General features: G+C 46.4%; 2 protein-coding genes and 1 long non-coding RNA gene across 15 annotated transcripts in view; 2 read left to right on the top strand and 1 right to left on the bottom strand.

Annotated features, from left to right (window-relative positions):
* The window catches only part of LOC143208195 (uncharacterized), a 58,607-nt gene extending 53,785 nt beyond the window's left edge, over window positions 1–4,822 (top strand). For 5 of the 8 annotated variants that reach the window (XR_013008864.1, XR_013008863.1, XR_013008862.1 and 2 more), the window contains exons 2-4: window positions 1,595–3,688; window positions 3,752–3,920; window positions 4,040–4,822. Coding sequence is in view for 3 of the 8 variants with exons in the window: in XM_076422364.1 (XP_076278479.1) it covers window positions 1,595–1,910 (316 nt within the window). In the remaining 5 variants the exon portion in view is untranslated. Of the gene's footprint in view, window positions 1–21; window positions 504–1,594; window positions 3,689–3,751; window positions 3,921–4,039 lie in introns of those variants that run through there. The other 3 variants (XR_013008865.1, XM_076422365.1, XM_076422366.1) reach the window with 2 other exon arrangements.
* Window positions 1–20,378, bottom strand: part of LOC143208196 (uncharacterized) — a 377,481-nt gene that overhangs the window by 181,293 nt on the left and 175,810 nt on the right. For 4 of the 5 annotated variants that reach the window (XM_076422373.1, XM_076422370.1, XM_076422371.1 and 1 more), the window contains exon 3: window positions 14,061–14,104. The exons of the other annotated variant lie outside the window; for it this stretch is intronic. In XM_076422373.1, the coding sequence (XP_076278488.1) occupies window positions 14,061–14,104 (44 nt within the window). The remainder of the gene's footprint in view (window positions 1–14,060; window positions 14,105–20,378) is intronic. 5 annotated transcript variants of the gene reach the window in all.
* LOC143208201 (uncharacterized) overlaps window positions 7,024–20,378 on the top strand; it is a 31,409-nt gene continuing 18,054 nt past the window's right edge. For both annotated transcript variants that reach the window (XR_013008871.1, XR_013008870.1), the window contains exon 1: window positions 7,024–7,796. This is a non-coding gene — a long non-coding RNA (uncharacterized LOC143208201). The remainder of the gene's footprint in view (window positions 7,797–20,378) is intronic.

Genomic DNA, 20,378 nt, shown 5'->3' with positions numbered 1-20,378 from the left:
AAAGAATATTCCATCGTGGTTTATTAACCCCCCATAAAGCATCCCGAGGGTCCTTGGATTTTTAGAGCCGACCGGACGCCGGAATCGGTTAGGCGAACGGCTTCTTTACAAATCCGTAGAGCGCTGTTTATAACGCTAATGGTGTACGACAGCTGGAGGTCGCGTTTTCTCGAAAGACTGCTGCTAGTGCTGAGGTCGGTGAATTTTGGCTTGCGAATGTAACAAGGCTGTGTTTGGCGAGACCTTTCGTGACTTCTATCTAATTTAGGAGATTGTTGTAACTTCGATAATTGTGAGAAGAAGGGCCGGAAGTAGGTTATTCGACTCTAGGTGCTGCGTTTAGAGTTGACAGCGTGTAATTCGGTGTAGAGAGTTCGAGCGCGGTTTTGCGGGGAGATTGGCTTCGCAAAGAGCAGTAGATCGCTAAATATACTCGCGAAAGGTTCGCGAGTGGCCGTAGGAATGGTGGGGTGCACAGGCCACAGATGGCAGCAGCTAACAAGGTAACCTGGACCAAGTTCGATAATCCAACTCGAACGAATTCGGAGTTTAATGGGGCAGATAGGGCGCGATGAGCGTGTGTCCTCTCACCCCCTTGGCCACCCCCGTGGAAAATCGAACGGTTCTCTAGGTGGACTAAAAGTTTGCCAAACTCGACCGGATTTGCTTGTTAGGTTTCCGAGTCGGTTTTCCCGACGCATTGTTTCGCGGCTTCGTAAACCGGCGGACGAGACGTGTGGATTATCGCGTGGACAGTTTCGCGATTCGAACCGGGATTCCAGGCATAATTACGGCAGACGTTCCAGATACCTTCGCCCGTAGCATAAGAGGTACTCTAATCTCGTGGAATTTTATCTGAGATGCTAACGGCTTCTCGTTTGTCAGCGCGCGCCTCCCTTCCTCTCTTACTTTGTTAGCGCACGCAGCCAAATCCCTTTTTCATCTAAATTCCACCGTAACCAATAAATTCTAACGCTATCCACACGCGGCCGCTGCTTCTTCAATACCGAGGAATCATTTTCTCTCCTACTTCGCTGGGTGGATACCGGCCGTATACCTAGCGAGTGCTTTAATACCTGACATTTCGCCGCGGAAGCGAATTGTTTGGATACCGACGGCTCTTCGCTTTCGTTGAAACGCTCGATGTGGCTCGCTGCTACTTTGATACCCTTGATACCCGTTCCAGTTGATTCTCTGCTGGTTTGCTCGATGTGCTGTTTTGGTCCTGTGGTTCGAGCGCTTTTTAGAGTAATGAGGTTGGAGTATCGCGCGGAACACAAGATGTAGATTCATTTTTATGGCTGCTAATTCTCGAGAGTTTTTGTAAAGCTATGACTCTTCCCGTCTTCCCCTTTTTTACCGAGGCGAGAAAACTTCCTAAAAGTTGTAGCAATACCAAATCCAGCTACACACTTCCACAAAGTACTAAAAAATTTCAGAATTCCAAAAGACACATTCGGCCAGCCAAGGGGTAGTTCCTACAAGGTTCAAGTTTCGAGTGCTCTTCCAGAACCATAAATAAATACTTGAAAAAGCAATATTCCAATGCCACTGCCCCATCGACCAAACTAACAAACTCTCCGTCTGTTCACAGAAGATGCGGCATCCCATGGTCTGCCTGGCAACGGCCATTGCTAGTGCCACATCGCGCATCACCGGACGTAAGCATAAGCGGCGAGGACAAGCGATCATCTCACGCGGAAGCGGAGCGTGTGCCAAGAATCGGGTCTGAGGAACGTGCTGCGGAAGAGAGCGACGCTCGCGTGTGTCTGAAGGGTGGTGTTCGCGGGCTGTTTTTCGCGAGACTCGGCCCAATAAAATCGCGTACGATCCAGGACCAAGGTGTTTCCCGATGTACACCGGCTGGTGGCGCCAGGCATCGTTATACGCTCTGCCCAGGGGTGGCATAAAGCTCGGTCTATACTGCGGCATGCATGGAGGGGGGCATCCGAGGCGATATCTCGCACACAGGGAAATCAAATCGACGGAGAAGCCGGCCCAACCGAGCTGGAACAGGACGGACAGAAGGATAGAGAAAGATGGAGCACGAGACAGAGCGAGAGGGAGTGAGAGAGAGAGAGAGAGTAGAATAGCGGGAGGGAGAGAGATGGCTGCGAGAGCAGGATGAACACAATGGGAGAGGGGTTGGTTGACCCTGCTGGGTTATTCGATTCCGTTCTGGAAGACAAAGCGAGCCTACGAGAGGGAAGAGGACGCGATAAGCGAGCGAGACTGGTCGGGTGTGGGAGGAAGATGCACGGAGAGAGGGGTTGGTCGACCCTGAAGATCCCGAGGAAGCCGGGGAAGAGAGAGAGAGAGTATCAGGGGAAGAGGTAGACCGGACAGAGAGAGAGAGAGGGAGAGAGAGAGAGAGAGCGAGATTGGTTGCCGCTGATAGGCAGGACGAGGAGAAAAAGCGCAAAGGAAGACAAAGAGGGGCTCGAGAGGGGAAGAGAATCGAAGCTCCGAGACCGAGAGAGAAAGATACCATGAAGAGAAAATGATAGAGGAGGGGGAGAAGAGAGAGGGGTTGGTCGACCCTGCGCGTTATCAGGAGCCGCCCCTCCCGGTCTCGACATCCACCCCGACTTTATATACCCCCTCGTGCACCCGGCTAGTAGTCGGTGCATGCGTCGGTGGTGGAAAACTCACACAGCGAACCGAGAACCGAGGTGGCGTCTCTAGGCGCAGCCGGGCGCAGAGCGACGCCGCATGGAGTCGGCGTCGCGAGGTCGTCCGGTCCCCGAAGCTTACGTTCGTTCTTCTCTGTCGCGGCGTTCTCTTCGGCAGCGACGCACCATCACCGGAAGGATCCTTCTTCTTCTTCTTGTTTCGAATCGCCCGGAGGAATCGAAGAGGAGGAGGAGGGCACCGCCACCTCCGGGAGAGGGAGAGAGGCCCGAAGACAGACAAGCAGACAGACAGAGAAAGAGAGAGAGAAGAAGAAGAGGTGGGGAGGCGGGGAAAAAAGGGGAGCAAGCTCAGGAGCCGAGCAAGGGAGAGAACTTTCGTTATCGCGCCTGACGCGAGTGACGCGCTGCCCTCGGAGCGTCGCGACGCCACCAGACGCCCGACAGTCGTCCGTCAGACGCGCCACGGTTGTCTCCAAACTGACCGGTTCCCGACGTTCGGAACCGCACTTCGCGCTCGTCCTCCGAAGGATCGCGTACACCACCGTCCGACACGCTCTTCTGCCTCCAACTCCTATCATCGACACGCTCGAGCTCGGTTCGAACCGCCTCCACTCGCTCCGGCTCGTTTTCCCTAGCAGAACGCGCCGCGAATCGAGGCGGACACCTCTTTCTGCATTCTTCTCGTCTGTCGAGAGCGTGTCGCTCTCTCTATTGCTGTCTCGCTCCTCTCTCTGCCCGTGCGCCATCTCTCTTTCTCTATCTCACTCTCTCTCTCTTCCGTCGACTGCAACCGGCCGCGTCGTCGTCTACGCTCTCGAACGTCACTCGCACCACGTAGACCGAGCCGAGCTGTCATCCTGCCGAGATACCGCAGCGGATAGTGGCTTCTGTGACCCGCACCGACGTGACAGTACCCACCACAGTGTGATCGAACCAGTGACAGCCTACCTCGGACCACTACTCCTCAGGATTCCTAGGAATTCCTCAGGATTCACCAGGATTCCTCAGGATTCGGCAGAGAAGTCGCTGTAGAAGTCGCTAGGGGATTGAACCAGGTCAGTATTCCGTTCTCTATGATTGCCTACCTGGTCTAACAACCCTGTTTATTAAATGTACAGCATGATCTGCATCCTGGGAGGACTATCGACCGACAGGACACGTGAAACAGCGCTGGCACGGCTGCATTCGCTGCCCAACCAGCAGGCAACCGGACCGACGCACCGGCACGACGGGTCTCCAGGTGCTCTCGGATTTTCACCTGACTCTCTGAAGACTGTATCGCACCTGGTACATTGCTCACAGAATTCTCGAAATATCCACTAAACCTCTACTGTCTCACAATTTTTAAAATTATTTTACCAACTTTAGCATCTAACAGAATCTAATTTTGTTTTTCAATGTTCCAGGTCCAACGAAGATCCTCCTCTCTTCGGGGTTGCTGAGACACACTGTTTTCTTCTTCTTCGTTGGAGACTCTATTCCGTCACTTGATCCTTGGTGGACGCTCTTTCCTGAAAGAATCAAGCTTCCGAAATCAAGAAGGATTAAGCATAAGGATGAGTTTCGACGTCTTCTGGATTGTCCTCGGTGTTCCCGATGAAGTTGAGACTCGACGAGGAATGTGAAACCCCCTGTACGTATACTGAATGTATCCTGAGTGTATTTCTGTCCGGTATACCTTCAGTATACGTAACAGGAGGCTCCACCGATCTACGCTGGCCGCCATCACGGACTCCTGTTCACCTTCGTTACTCGTTAATTTAGATTAAGAGGATCTTCGTCGTTCGACAGTTGCGTTTCGCTGGCTGTGTGCCACGTTCCTCCTTCAGTGTTTCTCAAGATTGTTCGGGAATTCGTTGTCGTCGAAGTTTCATGTAATATTATTGTCGAATATCGAATCTATGGAACGTATCGAACTCGAGTGTCGTTGCGTTGGAGACGTTTAGGGTTTAAGGTAGATTAAGGGAAGAGAAAATGATATCGATGTGCAATTTTTCGAGATTATGTCAAACTGTTGTTGAACGTCTTTGAATTGTTACACTTGTTTTTAAGAGTTGGATGGAGTAGATCGAGTTGTCTGTTTAGGCGAGTAGAAAGAGAATTGCGGAGAAGTTGATTGTACTTCGATGTGTACTTCGATTTCATCGAATTGGATTGTGTTTATTGTCAATAAACGGTTTAACATTGATTGCCAGATTACAGTGATTGTCTGTCGGGTGTTGTCACACTTAATCGCGCGATTTTCATCATTGTCTTGGGGCTTCGGTGTTGTTTGTAGACTGTACTCGCTTTTTACGAGATGACATGTTCGTTTTATGAAGTCGGTGACGTTTATGGGGGTGTTTACACTTTCAAGAATTCTCGACCTATTTTCTTAACTTTTTTTGCTTCTTTGTCGCGACAATTGATTGTTTGAACGAAATTTCTGTGTACTTGCAACTGCGTGGGGATAACGCGACGAAGATGTTAAAAATTAGGAGATTGACAGATAGTTAATTGATTTGCGTCATTGTAGATTCCATTTCAATTTACTGCTGTCAGCGATTAAAGTTGATTTACGATCCTGATTGGTCTCTCAACCAGTGCTATTAGAAATTAGAACCGGAACTTGGAATTGAATAGTAAACATGTCATTATCGAGGGTATCGACACTATTACGTTCAAGAATGATTGCCCGTTCCGCGAATTACTCTTTAACGAAGTAGTATAATAAATACGATGCAATCTTTATCAACTTCGTGGATTTATGTCTCTATATTTCGCATTAAACTTGTAATGTATAACGAAATGCGTAGATTGTTTCCATAAGCTGTGTCGATTCTATTTTTAAAGACTCCGAGTGCATTTCTGATAATGTTTAATCTGTTAAGTAATCGTGTTTCTCGATTTATGTAACGAAATAGAAGAATAAACAGTTATCATAACGAGCTAGAGATTAATGTTACTGTCACTGTCATTTAGTTGATTTATGGCGATCAAGACTTAACCTCTCGTGGCTGACGTAAGGTTATTTAAACACTGATTCGAATATTGAGTTGAAGAAGCTCGAATTTAATTTTTAAAAGCACTTTTTATATTTTTCTGTGGTGTCGAAGATCATTTGCGATTGTAAGGCTCATTGTCTATGCTCTATAGCCTCTCCTCGAGCCTTTTATTTATTTAGCATTGTTATAGATTCGCCTAAACGTAATCTACCACAACAACTTTTAGAGGGAATCTTTGAAAATACAAATAAAATACTGTAGAATTGACTGAACTCGATCTTAATTTGATAAGGAATAATTTTCGTCAAGGCAAACAATCAATTCGTGATCGACAATTTTTACCAGGATACGTTAGCGTAGATTTAACATCAATCATGTTAGAACTACATACATAATCTACAACATTAGATTAGAAATCCTGTTAGAAATACATATACACAATCTACTACAACTACAGAATCAACGTCTCTTTCACCAATGATTATGCACCACCATCTCTTCAATTTCAAAAAATTTGTCAACGTTAAGCACAAATTAAGCTCTCGAGCATCTACATTGTTCACGTTAGAATAGGAAAGCGAGCAAGAATAATAAAGCACTACATTACAACCTCTTCAAATTTCTTTCTAAACCACAAATGTCAGAAGCGATCAATCATTTTCCCGAGGCTGGCATGCGCATATGCGCATCCCCAATCATCATCCACCTTGTTACCACAGTCCCCACCCCCATAAAGCTACAAAGTCAATGAACGTGTCACATTCGTCTCGATCTCAAACAGTTGCAGTGTACTGCATCAACAAATCGTCATCAGAAGCAACTTGCATTGATGCAAGTCATCAGAATCCTGTATCAGCTCCAGTATTTACAATAGCATTTGCTTTTCTGCATTAACCATCTTTTCACCAATTTCTTTTTAATCTTTAATAGTTTCTTGCGTATAATCGACGCGCCTTCTGCTATTGACAATTGTACCGAAGTTGTAAATTGTTGTTACATTGTAATAAAATAATGCGAGTTTCATGAAACCTGAATGAACGATAAAAACGAATCATATTGTGCTTATTAATATCTATTGTCCATATCATCGTTCAAGAAAGTTTAAAAAATATTGTGAGGCTGTCATTGTAAGAAAAATACGTCAAAATAATATGGCGTCGTTGAAAATGAGGACCCATTGAGAAATGGAACACTAGAATAAAGTCATCAACAATGATTAAACAATTTCAAAAGAATAAATTGAATTTTCCCTGACGCGTGAGAAATAAGAATTGTCAATGGCACAATTTTCTTGGCCACACAAGAGAGACAAAACAGATTACGTACTCGGTCGCGTCGTAGTGAACAATCAAATTAGATACATGAATATTGTAGTGTGAGTCGCGCGGGGGGAACAGTAGAGGGCATAACCCAGAAACCACCACCACCGTGTCGCTGGCTCGTCGAGTAGGAGAAGCTGTCATTCATCTTGACAGGCAGCGTGAATGGCCGCGGGCCATTCAGCGTCTGGTATTAAAGGGAAATAGGGGTCGGCCATGGGGGCCAATGATCCTGCACGATCGAAAGATTCGGAGGTTGTCGTGGATCGGCGCGAAACGGGTCGGCAGTCGTATGCGAAACACGAAATAAAATCGTTTACGAGCGGCGCGTACGAACTTCGCCAATAAACCTCGACCGAGACAAACAGCGCGTAAGTCACCACCCCCCCGCTGCCTCAACTCTTTTCCCAGTAGGAGCCGAAGGAAGCCGAAAACTTTCTCTTTTAGGGCAGTCGTAAAAAGGGTTGCTGTTACAGAGAGAAAGAGTGAGAGAGAAAGAGAGAAGGCAACGAGATGGCCGAGTTGTCGAAAGGGTTGGTGAAAGCGGGCCCCTATCCGGGCAATAAAAATGCTAAAAATTCGAAAGCGAAGAAAGGGTTGCTGCCTGGATAATGGCAGGGACGAAAGGATTTCACTTTCGCTTCCGGAAGACGAGCAGCACGCCGGACTCAGTTTAGTTTGACTCGCGATCGGGTGAGTTTCGTCCGAAAATTCGTTTTTCTGATTATTTCTCGGATGTCCAGTGAGAACGTACAAAGTTGTTTTCGGTTGTGGAAGTTAATCATTTTACGGCGCGCCGTAAAGGGATTCCATCGGAACCTTTAATACCTGGAGTGTTTACCTGGTTTACCTGCTGTCAGGTTTGTATAATATTGCTGGTAATTATCGTCTCGAAGTCGAGGGATTATTATTATTGCCGTACCCCTAGCTCCGGCTTCGACTTCTTGATTCTTCCGAAAGAAATTTTTTTCTCGTAGTCAACGAACTAAGAGGGTGTAAATGGTCAGGTAATATTGACTCGGGTTGTGATTTTTAAATTACTTTTAGAAGGAGTTGCGAATTTATTAGGGGTCTGCGTGGTTGCTTTATTTGTTTGGGTACCTGAGAGACTTTTTTTTTATTCTAATCCTTTACAGAGTCAAAAGGATTTTTGGAATGTTTAGGGACGCGGAGTTAGAGTTAATGGTTGGACCCTGTGCACAGAAAGAATTTTACGACAAAATACCGCTGTCGTTCGCAGAAATTTTTTCCCGTTTTAAGGATTGTTGACTAAGACATAAAAAGGGCGAGCTTCTTTACCACGAAATAATTTCTAGTGCATCATCATTTTTTTCCTGTCAATTTATTCAATGTTCAGCTAATGATAATCACCAATTTCGTAGCCAAACAAAATTTCCGTAGACTTTGTAAGATCGCAAAAACAACTGCAAAATAGAAAATACCGCGAATTCTGCGTTTCCCTCTTTCCCAGAAAAATGGCGGAGAGCCTCGCCCGCGGAATCAAGCTCGACAGTCATTGTTTTCGTACGAGAGGCGTCGTATCGTTCCCGACGGTGTCGTCTGCTCGTGTCCACGATAAGGAAGCCGGGTAAACACGGTTACGTCTTGCGTTCGTCATCGCGTATGCAGACCTTGCGTCACGGGCGATGCACACGTGGATCATTGAACTCTCTCGATGCGTCTGCTCGATGCATCCGCGGTCTGGAATTACGCATTCCCGAAAGCTCTTCCTTTTTTCCTGCTGGCAGCGAACTTCCTTCGACCAAAAACCATTGAACCTAACTCGGTCGCTGGAAATTCGTGTAGAAACTTTGAGAATTTCACCGAGTCCTCTAGCTCAACATTGCTTCGACTAGTCGAAGGGAGGTTCCCGGTAAAACGTCGAGAAAGAAAGAAAAAAGGAAGGAGAGAAAGAACGAAGAAAAACGAGTTTCGAAACGAATGCTCCGGGGAGCGGGCCAGACGATCACGGCTAGCTAGGGGTAGTTTGGGGGCGAGTTTCGCAAAAAAAAACGGGCAGAAGAGTTGAAAAAAGTTTTCCCCGGGCGAAGAAGGTAACCGCAGCTCGCGGGAAGCCCTGAAATTTCGGATGGGAGCTGGGAAAGCGAGTCGGCAAAGTTCAACGAGCCCTGAAGAGAAACGGAGAGAGCGAAGATAGTGAGAAAGTGGGAGAGAGAAAGAGAACAACGTCGAGGAATTCCGTTCGAGACCGGAGGAAGACGCTACGGAGGCGAAGGGAGAGGTTGGAGCTGGTCTAGAGAGGGACAAGGAGAGGTTTCACCGGTTGGAGCGAGTGTGAGAGACACTGAGGATGGAGAAGGAGCGAGACGAACCGGGGGGAAGAGCCCCTTTTCCCGGCCAATGAGTCGCCGGCTCTTTTGATAGGCCAACCCTCGGGCCAATATGGCCGCCAGCGCGCGAAAGGGAGCTTGAGCAAGGGTTAGGCTAGGCCAGACTGATCCTCCTGGACCCGGCTGAGGCACGGGGAGGGATAGCTGGTCCAGAATCGCCGGCCAGGGTGGGCTGGGCGTCGTTGTCGGCCATGATGCGATCTGCTGCCGGGATGCTGGAAGCCTGGACCTCTCCTCTCCGTCCTCTCCAACCTCCACATCCTCCAGAAACCTCTCTCCGTGCCTCGAATAATGGAAACGTACGCTCCGCGTTTACATGCGAGCCGCGTGTCGCGGCTAATTGCATCCCCCGGACACGCACCGCGGCCGAAACGCTCGATTTCGCTCGAAAAACTCACCCCCGACAATATCTGATCGACCGACGCGACGCCTTGCAACCTTTATCGTCGCGTCTCCACGTTTTTGCAATTCCACTGTCGATGACAGGTAGACTATGCTTTGTAATACAGTTTGGCGCAGCTGTTGTCTAGACTTTTAGCATGATTCATGATAGTGGACCGGGTGGAGGAGATGGGTTGCGATCTTGGAGGTGACTGATGAAGTTAGCTTTTGCAGCATCGGTGAGCTTTCTGATGTGGGTGAAGTGTCCTTTTCCGATCGTTGTTCGTCGACAGTTTCGAAAATGCATTAGCTGGAGATGTTAAAGAGTTTAGTGGACTTGTCCAGAGTACATAATTTTGTCACACCCTCTATTTCATTTCCTGATAAACATCCAACAAATGTACGGATAAAAATTCATGGATTAAAGTACACCTCATATCAGCAAACGCTATACGACATTTTCTAACACGCAATTTTCCTATTTAAATAAATCAGCAATAAATCAGACAGACAATTTGAGATATTCCAGGCCTGGCCACTTTCAGCACCATCCCACGCGTTGCTAATTAGAGAATCCGTCTCAAATAACGCGACAATGTATCATTTCCACGTCCCGGTGCAGAATGATTCTAGCGAGCATCCGAGTCCGAAAACTATAAGACGGGGAACTATTTTGATTGTAGGAAGTCGGGAGCAGAGCTTCCATAAATTTAGTTTTCATTCGGACAATTTACAGCAACGCACGGTGGTGTAGAGGCTCGCGCGACCATGATCAAACGGCCGCGTTTAACACCTAACCTCCGCGAATTCCTCCTCGCCGGCCGGAGTATTGATCTCGTGTCCTCGACAAAACACCGTGCACGAGTTGCGCCAGGGATATCTTGAAGATTCGGTATCGGGTTACACGATGGGAAAACGTAGCGACAGAAACTCGCACGATCACGTTGATTCGTTGGAGACGAGAGAAAAAGAGACAGAGAACGTGTCTTGTACGGTGAAATTGATTCCGGCGGATTAAGGTTGCGGGTCCTTGTTAGCATCCACCTGTCTCTTCAAGTACTGGCGTGCTCGAAGCGCGAGCGTAAATTCACGGCGAAAAAGTTCCGAAGTTTCAGCGTTTCGACGATTCCCGCCGGAGGACGGCCGTAAAGTCGCGGCTTGGGAAAGTAGAAGAAGAAATATTTATATTTTGTCTACCCCGGTAAAATAGAACCCTCGATTGCTTCGTTAAAACCGGAGGAAAGAAACGGGAAGACCGGCTCTCGGATTTTCTGCGAAGTTTACGGCTCGGACAGCTTCTTAAATTTTCTCCGCCGGAATGGTAACCCATCCAGCCAACAATCGAAGTGATTACGCTGCCGACGAGCATGCTCCATAAGAATATTCATTGTTCGCTCGTTTGTGCAGCGTGTGTTGAGACCGATGCACGATACGTAGTAGCTTTGGAAGCCGTTGGATCGAGATTGCGAACGCGCGTCCATCATATCCTCTGTTTATTTTAGAAATTGCAAGAGGAATTATTTCTTATTCTGTCTTTGCTGCAAGAAACGTTCTGGCTAGAGTCCATAAGATTAGGAACAATGGTTGAATGAAGAACATGACTGTAGGGGTTGTTAAAAAATTACTTCAGCAACTCTTCGCATTGTTTTGCAATTTTATTGTTTTGTATCTCACAAAGAACTTGTCGTACTGGAGTATTTACAACAGAGGAGTGAAAGGCCAGAATTCGAAGATAAAAATAGCATGCTCCGTTTTCTGGGCAGGAGAACGAAATTTCATTAGCAGCGAAAGCGTAAGCGAAAATGGTTGCGAAGCGTGTGAAGAATGCTGCACGCGCCTGGAACCGGTGACTGTGGAAATAATAGACGATCGCGGCAGCCAGTGACGATAACACGCATAACACCGTAAACCTCTCCGAACATTGTTTATACTGTGAAACTGCCGTACACGAGCGATACACGGGCATAGATAATGCTTCTTGTTCGAGTGCTCCAATTTAGTGCACCGTACGCAAATATTTATCGAGGCCACTTCTAACAACTAAGTTCTGTGTTTCGTCTGCACTCGGGGACCGAAATAAAAATCTCGACGCTGTTTCAATGCTCGAGTCGTTGGATATTTAGGATTCGAGAGATTTTCCGACTACGGACGTATGTACGTATTTATTAATACTTTAAATTCGGCGTTGTTAATACGAAGGATTACAATTTCTTCAGATTTCGATGTGTGTTTCTTAGCTGTGTCACAAAATAAAATGTATCGGGAAAGGTAATCTGAGGGCACACGTTGATATCGTGGGTGTTTTGGGAAGCTCGTTAAACGGGACATCGTTAAACCTTCGAAACGCACATTCAAATTAGGAATACATTAATTTGAAACGCCGAAAGTAAATTCTGTATCAAAATGCCCCTACTAAGTACAACCGGGGCAACAGAATAACCGACCGAATTAATTCATTGCCGGATACGATTCTACGCTGACAAATGCGATCATTTAGACATTACCGCGCAATTCGAAAATATCCCGAAACCGGTATTAAACAATTAGCGAGACTTTTTCTTAACCACGGGCGTTCGCGGCATGCAGCGTCTCAAAAAGACCGACGCACCGTCTCCGATATCGAAGAACGACGGCGGGAGCCTCCGAATAATCGGTTCTGTCTCGTTGCGACTCACACTGAAACGCGAGAGGATGTGTGTCGGTGTTCGTGCAAAAGATCGAAGGAAAAATTTCGCGGCGACCGACGCGAAAAATATAAATGGAGGGAGGGAAGAGGTAAGATAAGAGGAGCGTTCGCTCGTTTCCAAATACGAACGGTCGTTCGCGATATCGGTTATTATAAATTACACGAGGGGGGTGGTGAAATCGTGACTACCCGCCGTAAAGGGTAAAGTAAAGTAACGAATTAACGGCGCAGGGAGTGTCGCGAAGTGTGCAAAATGCCGGCGCGTTCCCGAACTCTCCGTTTTCGCGGGAGAGGAGAGCGGAGCCGAGGCCGGCTCTCAGCCTCGGTAAACGTGAATTTATAATGACGTTGTACTTCGCGGAATACCTATTACGAACTGCCTTTTAAGGAAGTTGTATATTACGTGTTTCACGGGCTTTCGTATGGTTACCAACGGCCCCGGAGTATTTTAAGAATTAAGACACCCAGCTACTAAGAAGCTCGTTACCGGCGCGGCGGCCCGACCATTTTTCTGGGCCACGCTAGCTCGGAACACCGAGACCGACACATTTTCGTTGATCCGTTCCTCGATGCTCGGCAGTGTCGAATATCTACCCTCACAATTCGCACGAAGTCGCAGGAATTTCGGTTAGCAAAACCGAAACGCGAAAGTTGGAGTTCTTCACGGTGGAAGATACTTTAACACCAAAATTCTACGCTGGATTGAAGTCGGACAGTTTTCTGAGTTTCGCTTCATTATACTGCAACTATTTTATCCGAAAAAGTACCAAAGAAACTTGAAAATTCCTTCAATGTTCAACAAAGAGTTGAACAATTTTTTTTTAAATCGACCGAAAGTGTCTACAAGGGTGGGATACAGCTGCCATTTTCCCGAGTTTCCTCGCGCAGCATCGAGCGGCCATTCCGAACACGGAGATACAATTTCGGGGCAGATGTTTTCCCGAGCAAACGCCATGGAATCGTCGAATCGCATGTGCTCCGAATGCATCGGACATTCAAAATCCCCTTCGTGCCGGTGCATCGGAATAATTCGTACCCTGTGCGTGGCCAATGTCGATAGAGCACGATTTTCCCGGACGATCCCCTCGGCCCTATGAATATTTCCCTGGTGTTCGGTTTGTTTTCCACGAATTTCCGCGGTACCGTTCTCGTATTCAGAATTTTCATGAATTTTTTCAGCCGCGTTGAAATTCTCTCGGACGACGGTGGACACCAGTTTTTCTAACGAACGTCTGCGCACGAACGACGTTTCGTGATGTATGCATAATTCTTTTATGCTTCCATCGAATTTTCTGAAATTTTCGAGACTGGAGCGAGATGTTATGCGTATTTAGATAATTTATTGATGGACTGTGGATCTTTATGCATTTACGGTATGCACCTGCACATTTTTAAAATTCAACTTTTCAAGAGATGTTCCAGTTTATAAAATGAATCCTGCTTTTATTAAAAAATTTCTGAAACAAGACTACATTTTTCGGATCTTCGTGATTGTATTTCGAAAATTTTTAGTTAAATTATTTTTCTATAAACTGTCCAGTTGCGAAAGATCGTTCCTAAATGTTAGTCGAAGCTTCGTTTTGCTGTTTCTAAAAGTCCAAAGAATTCGTATCAATATCTCTAAATGCTTGTAACCTTCCTACGGTTTTGCCAGCTGATTTTTTGCAAGAAACGCATAAAATCGATCGATAACGAGAAGCACTCACCATAGCGACGACGAAGTCCGTCGGCCCAGCTCCGCACCAGTAATCTGTGAACAGCAAAGGCATCGCGGACATTAAAAACAGCTAGGCTCGTGGTCCTTCTAAATTTAAGTGGGCCGCGTGCTCGCCGATTATATCGCGGGAATGTTTAATTTTAGGGGCGAGGAGACGGTTTGCTAGCGATAGCGGGCCGCCTCCAGTGAATCACGCGGAACAACAAATTCTCTTGTTAGACTGTCTCGTAAAATCGTTCGAGGCTCTGGAAACATTTCAAGATTTCTGTTTCGTGTTTCGTCGCTTCGCTCTCTTTCTATTCCGGCCGGCGAAAGGGTGAAACGATCGTTCCTCTTGGCCTGCGTTTCCCGTAACGTAACGCACAGACCGTGAAAGGGTGAAGGAGGAGGACAGGGGGGAGATAGGTAAAAAGAGGAAACGAAGAAACAGCACGGCGAAAGTGAAAGTACAACGCGATCTGTCCGCTGAAAAGGGTTAGGAGAAAGTTTCTTATTTACTGCGCTGTAAAAACGCCGCGGAAAAGGGTTTCCTTTTCTTCAATGGCCAGAGTACCCTTTACGCGCCGGACCTCACCCCTTCGTGGACCACCGTGAGCCTTTAAAAACCCGGAACATGTTCGATCGACGCTTTCTCTTCGGGTTCGGACGAAAGAATTAGCCGGGAATTGCGTACAGATGCTTGGCGACAGTCTTTCAACAAACTGGATCTTTTCCGAGGAGGTCGGAGCGAAAGCATGGTTGTTTCGGAGCTTATGGTGTTATGGAAGTGGCCAATAGTTGGATAGTTAATTATTCTATGTGGTATTCGAAGCATTCGTTAAGTGTTTGCAGTGGAAAAGATTGAATAAGTGTGTGTTATAAGTGATAAGATACTAAAATATTTTCCAATAGGCTTGTTTTTACGCTAGGAATTTCTGAACTTCGAATTTCATCGATAATTCCGTATTGCAACGAATGATTCAATTTTTGCAACACCCTAGCCGTCATGAACTTTAAATTAACGAAGCTACCTATAAAAAATTTCCGGTTGCAAAATTTCCACAAACGTAAATCATACCTAACCGAGTCTGTAATGTCATCTCTCGCTGGATTAACGTTCCGAAGAGCCGGCTCCAGGATCATCGTAAATATGAACCCTTGGAATCGTCAGAGACGCTCGATTCTGAATTCTTGCACAACCTAAGCCTGATCGGCCATAATTAACGCTCTAATCTCTGTTTCTAACGAATCACTCCTGTGTCTCTGCCTGTTTCGTCATTCCGAAACGCCACGAACAGTTTCCGTCGGCCATTTTATGACAGAATCAATCGGTAATTCTAACAAACAAAAAATCATTAGAAATTATCGGGAACACTCTAAACAAATCCAGGAGCATAACCAGAAGCTAAATGATGAAGACCGAGGCGAAATAAACGAGAACGATTTTAATGAACCGCGAACGACGGCCGACGGAGAGCGCGTTCACCACAAGCAACGTCGGAAACGGTCGCGTCTGGACGAAAATAAATCGACATCAATTTCGAGGATAGCGGGCGAGTAAATTTTTGCTACCTGGCAATTAACGGGGAATGAATCGGCAACGCGATTCGCTACGACAGCCGAGGGTCCGAAGTTAGGGGATGCGAAACAGGAAGCGGCGGCGGTCGCCGCGCGCGGAATTTATACGGGCGAGTTTATACGGGGTCGTTAAAATAAATTAAAGGCATTTTATCGTTACCCCCGTTATAATTTATTTAAGCCGTTTCCTATTATATTCGAGCAGAGGCACACTGACCGCGTGTACGCCCGCCACCGCCGTCGGCACGAGGAAGACCGACGCCATTCCTCGACGCGAACGGCGGTTAAATAATATCGTAACGGGAGCCTTAATCGCGCGTAAACGAGGCTGTTACGCCACCAGTAATTAGTTGGAGAACTCTCGTTACCGGCTTCGGCAGGGCTGACACCCATTTCGTCGGCTGATAATGCGAGCTTTTCTAGAGATGGCGGATTTTTCCACCGAGGCTCTCTTCTGCGAGCCTCTGATCTATTCGTTCGCGAAAAATTTATTTTCTGGCTTTGGCGGTGCGCCACGATGATTTAGTATTTTGTACATTTATTGATGAATTTGTTGGTTAATTATTAAGGGTGGAAATTCATTTAATTTGTGCATTCAACTTCGTAAAAGCGCATTCGCATGAACCTCAGCCCCCACTTCTTCACAAAGTACCGCCCTAATTGCTGGCAACGAGTTGCGAATGATTATGACGTTTAAACCGATAACGTAATCAGTGTAAGTAAGTTTGATGCGAAGTAAGCTGCGTTAGTTTCCGCAGAAAGATCGCGAGTTCGAGATTGCGCGAGGATGCGGAGCAATAATGCGTACAAAGTGTCCCCAAAAGGAACCGACAGCTTTCCAAGCTTTTTTAACAAGATTATCAACGGTTGAAGTGAAGCTAACACACGTAGCCTTAATCCTCGATCACGATCAACGGCAGCGATCCTTTGGGTAACGAAGAACAGGAATATCGAAATACAAAAGCAGTCCACATTTTACTGAAGTTACACTCGCCGCTGCAACCTTGTGGAGTTAAAAGCGGGCTCGATCAACATCTTGCGAGAGCTAAAAAGACGAATTGCAAAAGAATTTTTATGGAAATCTTATGGAAATTTCAGGAACACGGTCATCGATTCCAGAACAGCAGTTTCTCTCTAAAGAAGACAGCCTCGATTCTGTCTCGAGAGAAAGAGAGAGAGACGAGAGACAAATGGCGTCAGTTTACGAGAGTTTTTAGGATGCAATAATTGCTATCGGAGCTGGAGTTCATACCAATAAAGCAATCGTTCGGATAACATCACTGGGAAGGTGTCTATTACGGTGCGGTAATTGTTCGCTAATTTTTAGAGCTTCGGGAACACCGTGACCGAGAGACGTGTAAATTTATTACGCAAATTAACAAGTATAATAAATACTTTAGCGACTCGAGGACCAATTACGACCAATTACGAATCTCAGAAACGGATGCAAGGAATTATGATGTATAATATTTTTGCGTGCGTTACGGTTCACAGTCCTCGTCAATTGAAAATGTTCTAATTTACTGGAGTTGATCCTGTTTTAATCACTCAGCTCAGTAATGAAAAGTGTCCTTCTGATCGGTGAGTAGTGAACCGGAACATGAGCGACTCCAGTATATTAATATCACAAATTACAGTGGGTCTGCAATCCTCTGATGAAACTGGCTGCAATATTCGCGAAACGTTGAGAAAATAATTCCACGACTAGCAGCAGTAAGCTTCAACAGTGCCATTGGTTTCTTGCAACTGAAATTTTCGGTATCGTCTGGGTTAGGTGAACTGCGTGACAAGTTGTCGCGCGTGTCAGCCGAAAATTCGCCGAGACAATGCAACCGAGATTGTTCGCCGCTGCAGGCGCGGCGAAGTGCTCCTAAGTGTTCCATTCAATATCCACGCCGCTCCGGCGTCCAATAAAGTATCTTTATTGCGAGCGATTCGAATGCCAGTGACGAGCTACCGAACGCATTCGAGCCTCGTCAAACTCGAGCCCGGAACCGTCCAAGATGGCCTCCGACCCGGCACGTAAACAAAACGGCCGCTGTCCCCTAAGCAATGATCGCGATTCCACAGGCGCCAACAGCCTTTTTTGGCTTGCAACGGCTGTCACAATTGCCGGTGGTACAGCCCGATAAAAAGAAAAGGGACGATACTGTTTACGAGCTTACGCCGAGCTTAGTCAGCGTCTAATCGTCTCGCAGGACCCAGAATCTTGCTACTTATGGCCCGAGGGTCACGTAAGCGGCGTGTAAACAGTTTTAAAGTGACGCTGTACTGTTCTGTTCAGGGCTACTGGGTGGGTCGAAATAAATTATTCTTGATTTAAGTAATAAATTTCATAATTCTTGGAACTCGTTCATATGGTTGAGGATTTTCTAACAGCTCTCTCAGCAATAGCAATTTCAATCATGAAGTCGCCTCCAGTAACGTAATCTAATAATTTATTATAAAAGAAAAGATTTTTAAGCTTCATTTTGGTACAGCACGATTATTGAAAATTTCCTAGCGTTCATTTTCGATCGCAAACGCCCCAGAGCAAAAATAAACAGAAGAAAGCTGACTTCCCAGCGCGCTCAAGTAAAAAGCAAAAGTTATACAAATACAGTTGGAACCATCCAAGATGTTTAGATCTCCGTCATCTCTGTTGATGATCGGGGCCCAAGAAAATCGCAGGTTCCTTCCATCCCTGTACCTCATGTATAATTTATGCGTTCGTTCGGAATGGTGTAGCATCGTTTCCCAGCAGCACTCGGCCAGCCTCTTCTCTTTCGGCGCACGTATAAAGCCCGGAAAGGGGACAGTAGTCGACCAGTTTCGGAAGTCCCCGCCGATTATCGTAAGTCGCTGAAACCGTGGCTTTTCCAGGAACGCAACACGATTTTCCCGCGGCGAAGCTGGTTATTGTTTCGCCACGGATAATTGTACGGCATTACGAGAACCGGAACGGGATCGTAAAATCGCGGAGCCGAGAGCCTCGGTCGTCCAATGACAACCGATCTATGGAATTTAATTTGAATCGGGCGCCTGTGCCGCGGAAAGAGGAGCGAACTCGAAAATACGGTGCTTGCGGCACCGGGATCCCGTGGTCCGAGGACAGAGTTTTCGAACGTGATGTTAATCGTTATTTATCCGCTGATTATCCGTCGATCCTGCCGCAAATTGGATTAAAAGTGCGGCGATACTGCGGGAGAGTACGGGAGCGGCGAAGAATTGTTCGATGAGCTTAAGATGAAAAAATGGCAACTTTGATCCTTCGTTATGGTCTGACGGCTTTTGCAATCCCCAGTGTGCTAAAGCGCACTAAAAGGAGCAAGCATTTTGATCATGCATTTTGTTCTATTAATTAACACGTTATCCAGCTGCGGTTATTCAATAACTTCTCAATGTCTACTGTCTACTGTCTCAATGTCTTCTTCGTTATGAGTTTTTTCCTGTGGCTAGGGATGGGATCAAGTTCAATATGTACTCACGAATCCGAGTCAAGTTCAATAACCAAGTTTCATTTCATGGGTTTCGATTACTACTTAAATGCAAATTCATTTTATAGCTATTTTTGTGATTTATATTCAATATTTAAACCCTCGTACATCTATATTGTTAGTAACTTTTATCTAAAGAAAAGTATAAAAACTCATGTGTAAAAGAAAAGGTCGTGTATACATACCTTACTAGTTTTAGCTCTGTTGCACACACTCAACGCACTTGGTGAAAATAGGCCATCTTAGAAACTAATGGTCAATTGACCAATATAAACCAATAGGAATACAGCTACGAAAAAGAGTCATATATTCCATTGGCCCAAGAGTCATTATCGCTAGTATGCGGTGCGGCTTAAAATTTGTTGAAATATACAAAAGCGTTCATTTACTGGTGCCCGTTTATTCACTGGTGCAGTTACCCTACTATTTTTTTTCGAAGTACTTATAGAGAGTTCGAATTCCATCAATCAAGGTTCGAACCTGTTTGCGAGGTGCTTGATCCCATCCCTATTGTCAGCAATCTAAACAGGGATAAAGCCAAGATGTCAGTACTTTCAACTATCCGCTTTCCGATAGGAGCCGATTTCCCGTGCTCGAGTTAAAAATCGAGTTTAGAATCCCGTCGCTTCGAGAAAGATAAAGCTGTCCGTCGGTTCCGCGGCGCCTATCAGCTTGGTGAATTAATTAACTCCGGGTATCGGTGGTGATAAATCACGCGGCGTTTATAAGTGGCCAGGGGTCTTAACGGTACGGCTAATGAACTCGAACAAGCGTTTATTGAACGACGCGCGGGCCCAGCCAGGTTTATCTGGGATCGCAGCTTTCGCAGGCCGCGGAATAAAATGTCCGCTGGCCGTTCGCCGTTACTTCGCCAATAAAACGCGATAATTAGCGCGGCAGTAAACGTCGTCGGTAAGTGACGTCGCCGTAATTCCACCGCGCGTTATCCGACGCCGCCGTTTTACGGGCAGCTTTTTGTCAACGGTGTCGATAATTATTGCAATCCCTGCGAGCCACGGAATTCCACGCGATCACAGGCGGCGACTTCGGCCTCTCTTTCCCTTTCGTCAATTTTTCTCCCTCTTTCGCCAATTTCTTTCTACTTGTCCTTTTCGGGCCCGGCTTCCGACTACGACGACGACGACGACGGACACCCGCTCTCCTCTTCGGTTTCCAAACGAAATTCGAAAGTTAACCGTTCTCGGTAACCGCTGCGGCTGGAAAGGACCCAACCATGCGGCATCCTTATCTTATGGGGCCCCCTCGCAGGCTTT

Source organism: Lasioglossum baleicum, chromosome 4, assembly GCF_051020765.1.
Source record: "Lasioglossum baleicum chromosome 4, iyLasBale1, whole genome shotgun sequence".
In the NCBI taxonomy this organism is placed as follows: Eukaryota; Metazoa; Arthropoda; class Insecta; order Hymenoptera; family Halictidae; genus Lasioglossum; species Lasioglossum baleicum.
This window is presented reverse-complemented; position numbering and strand designations above follow the sequence as displayed.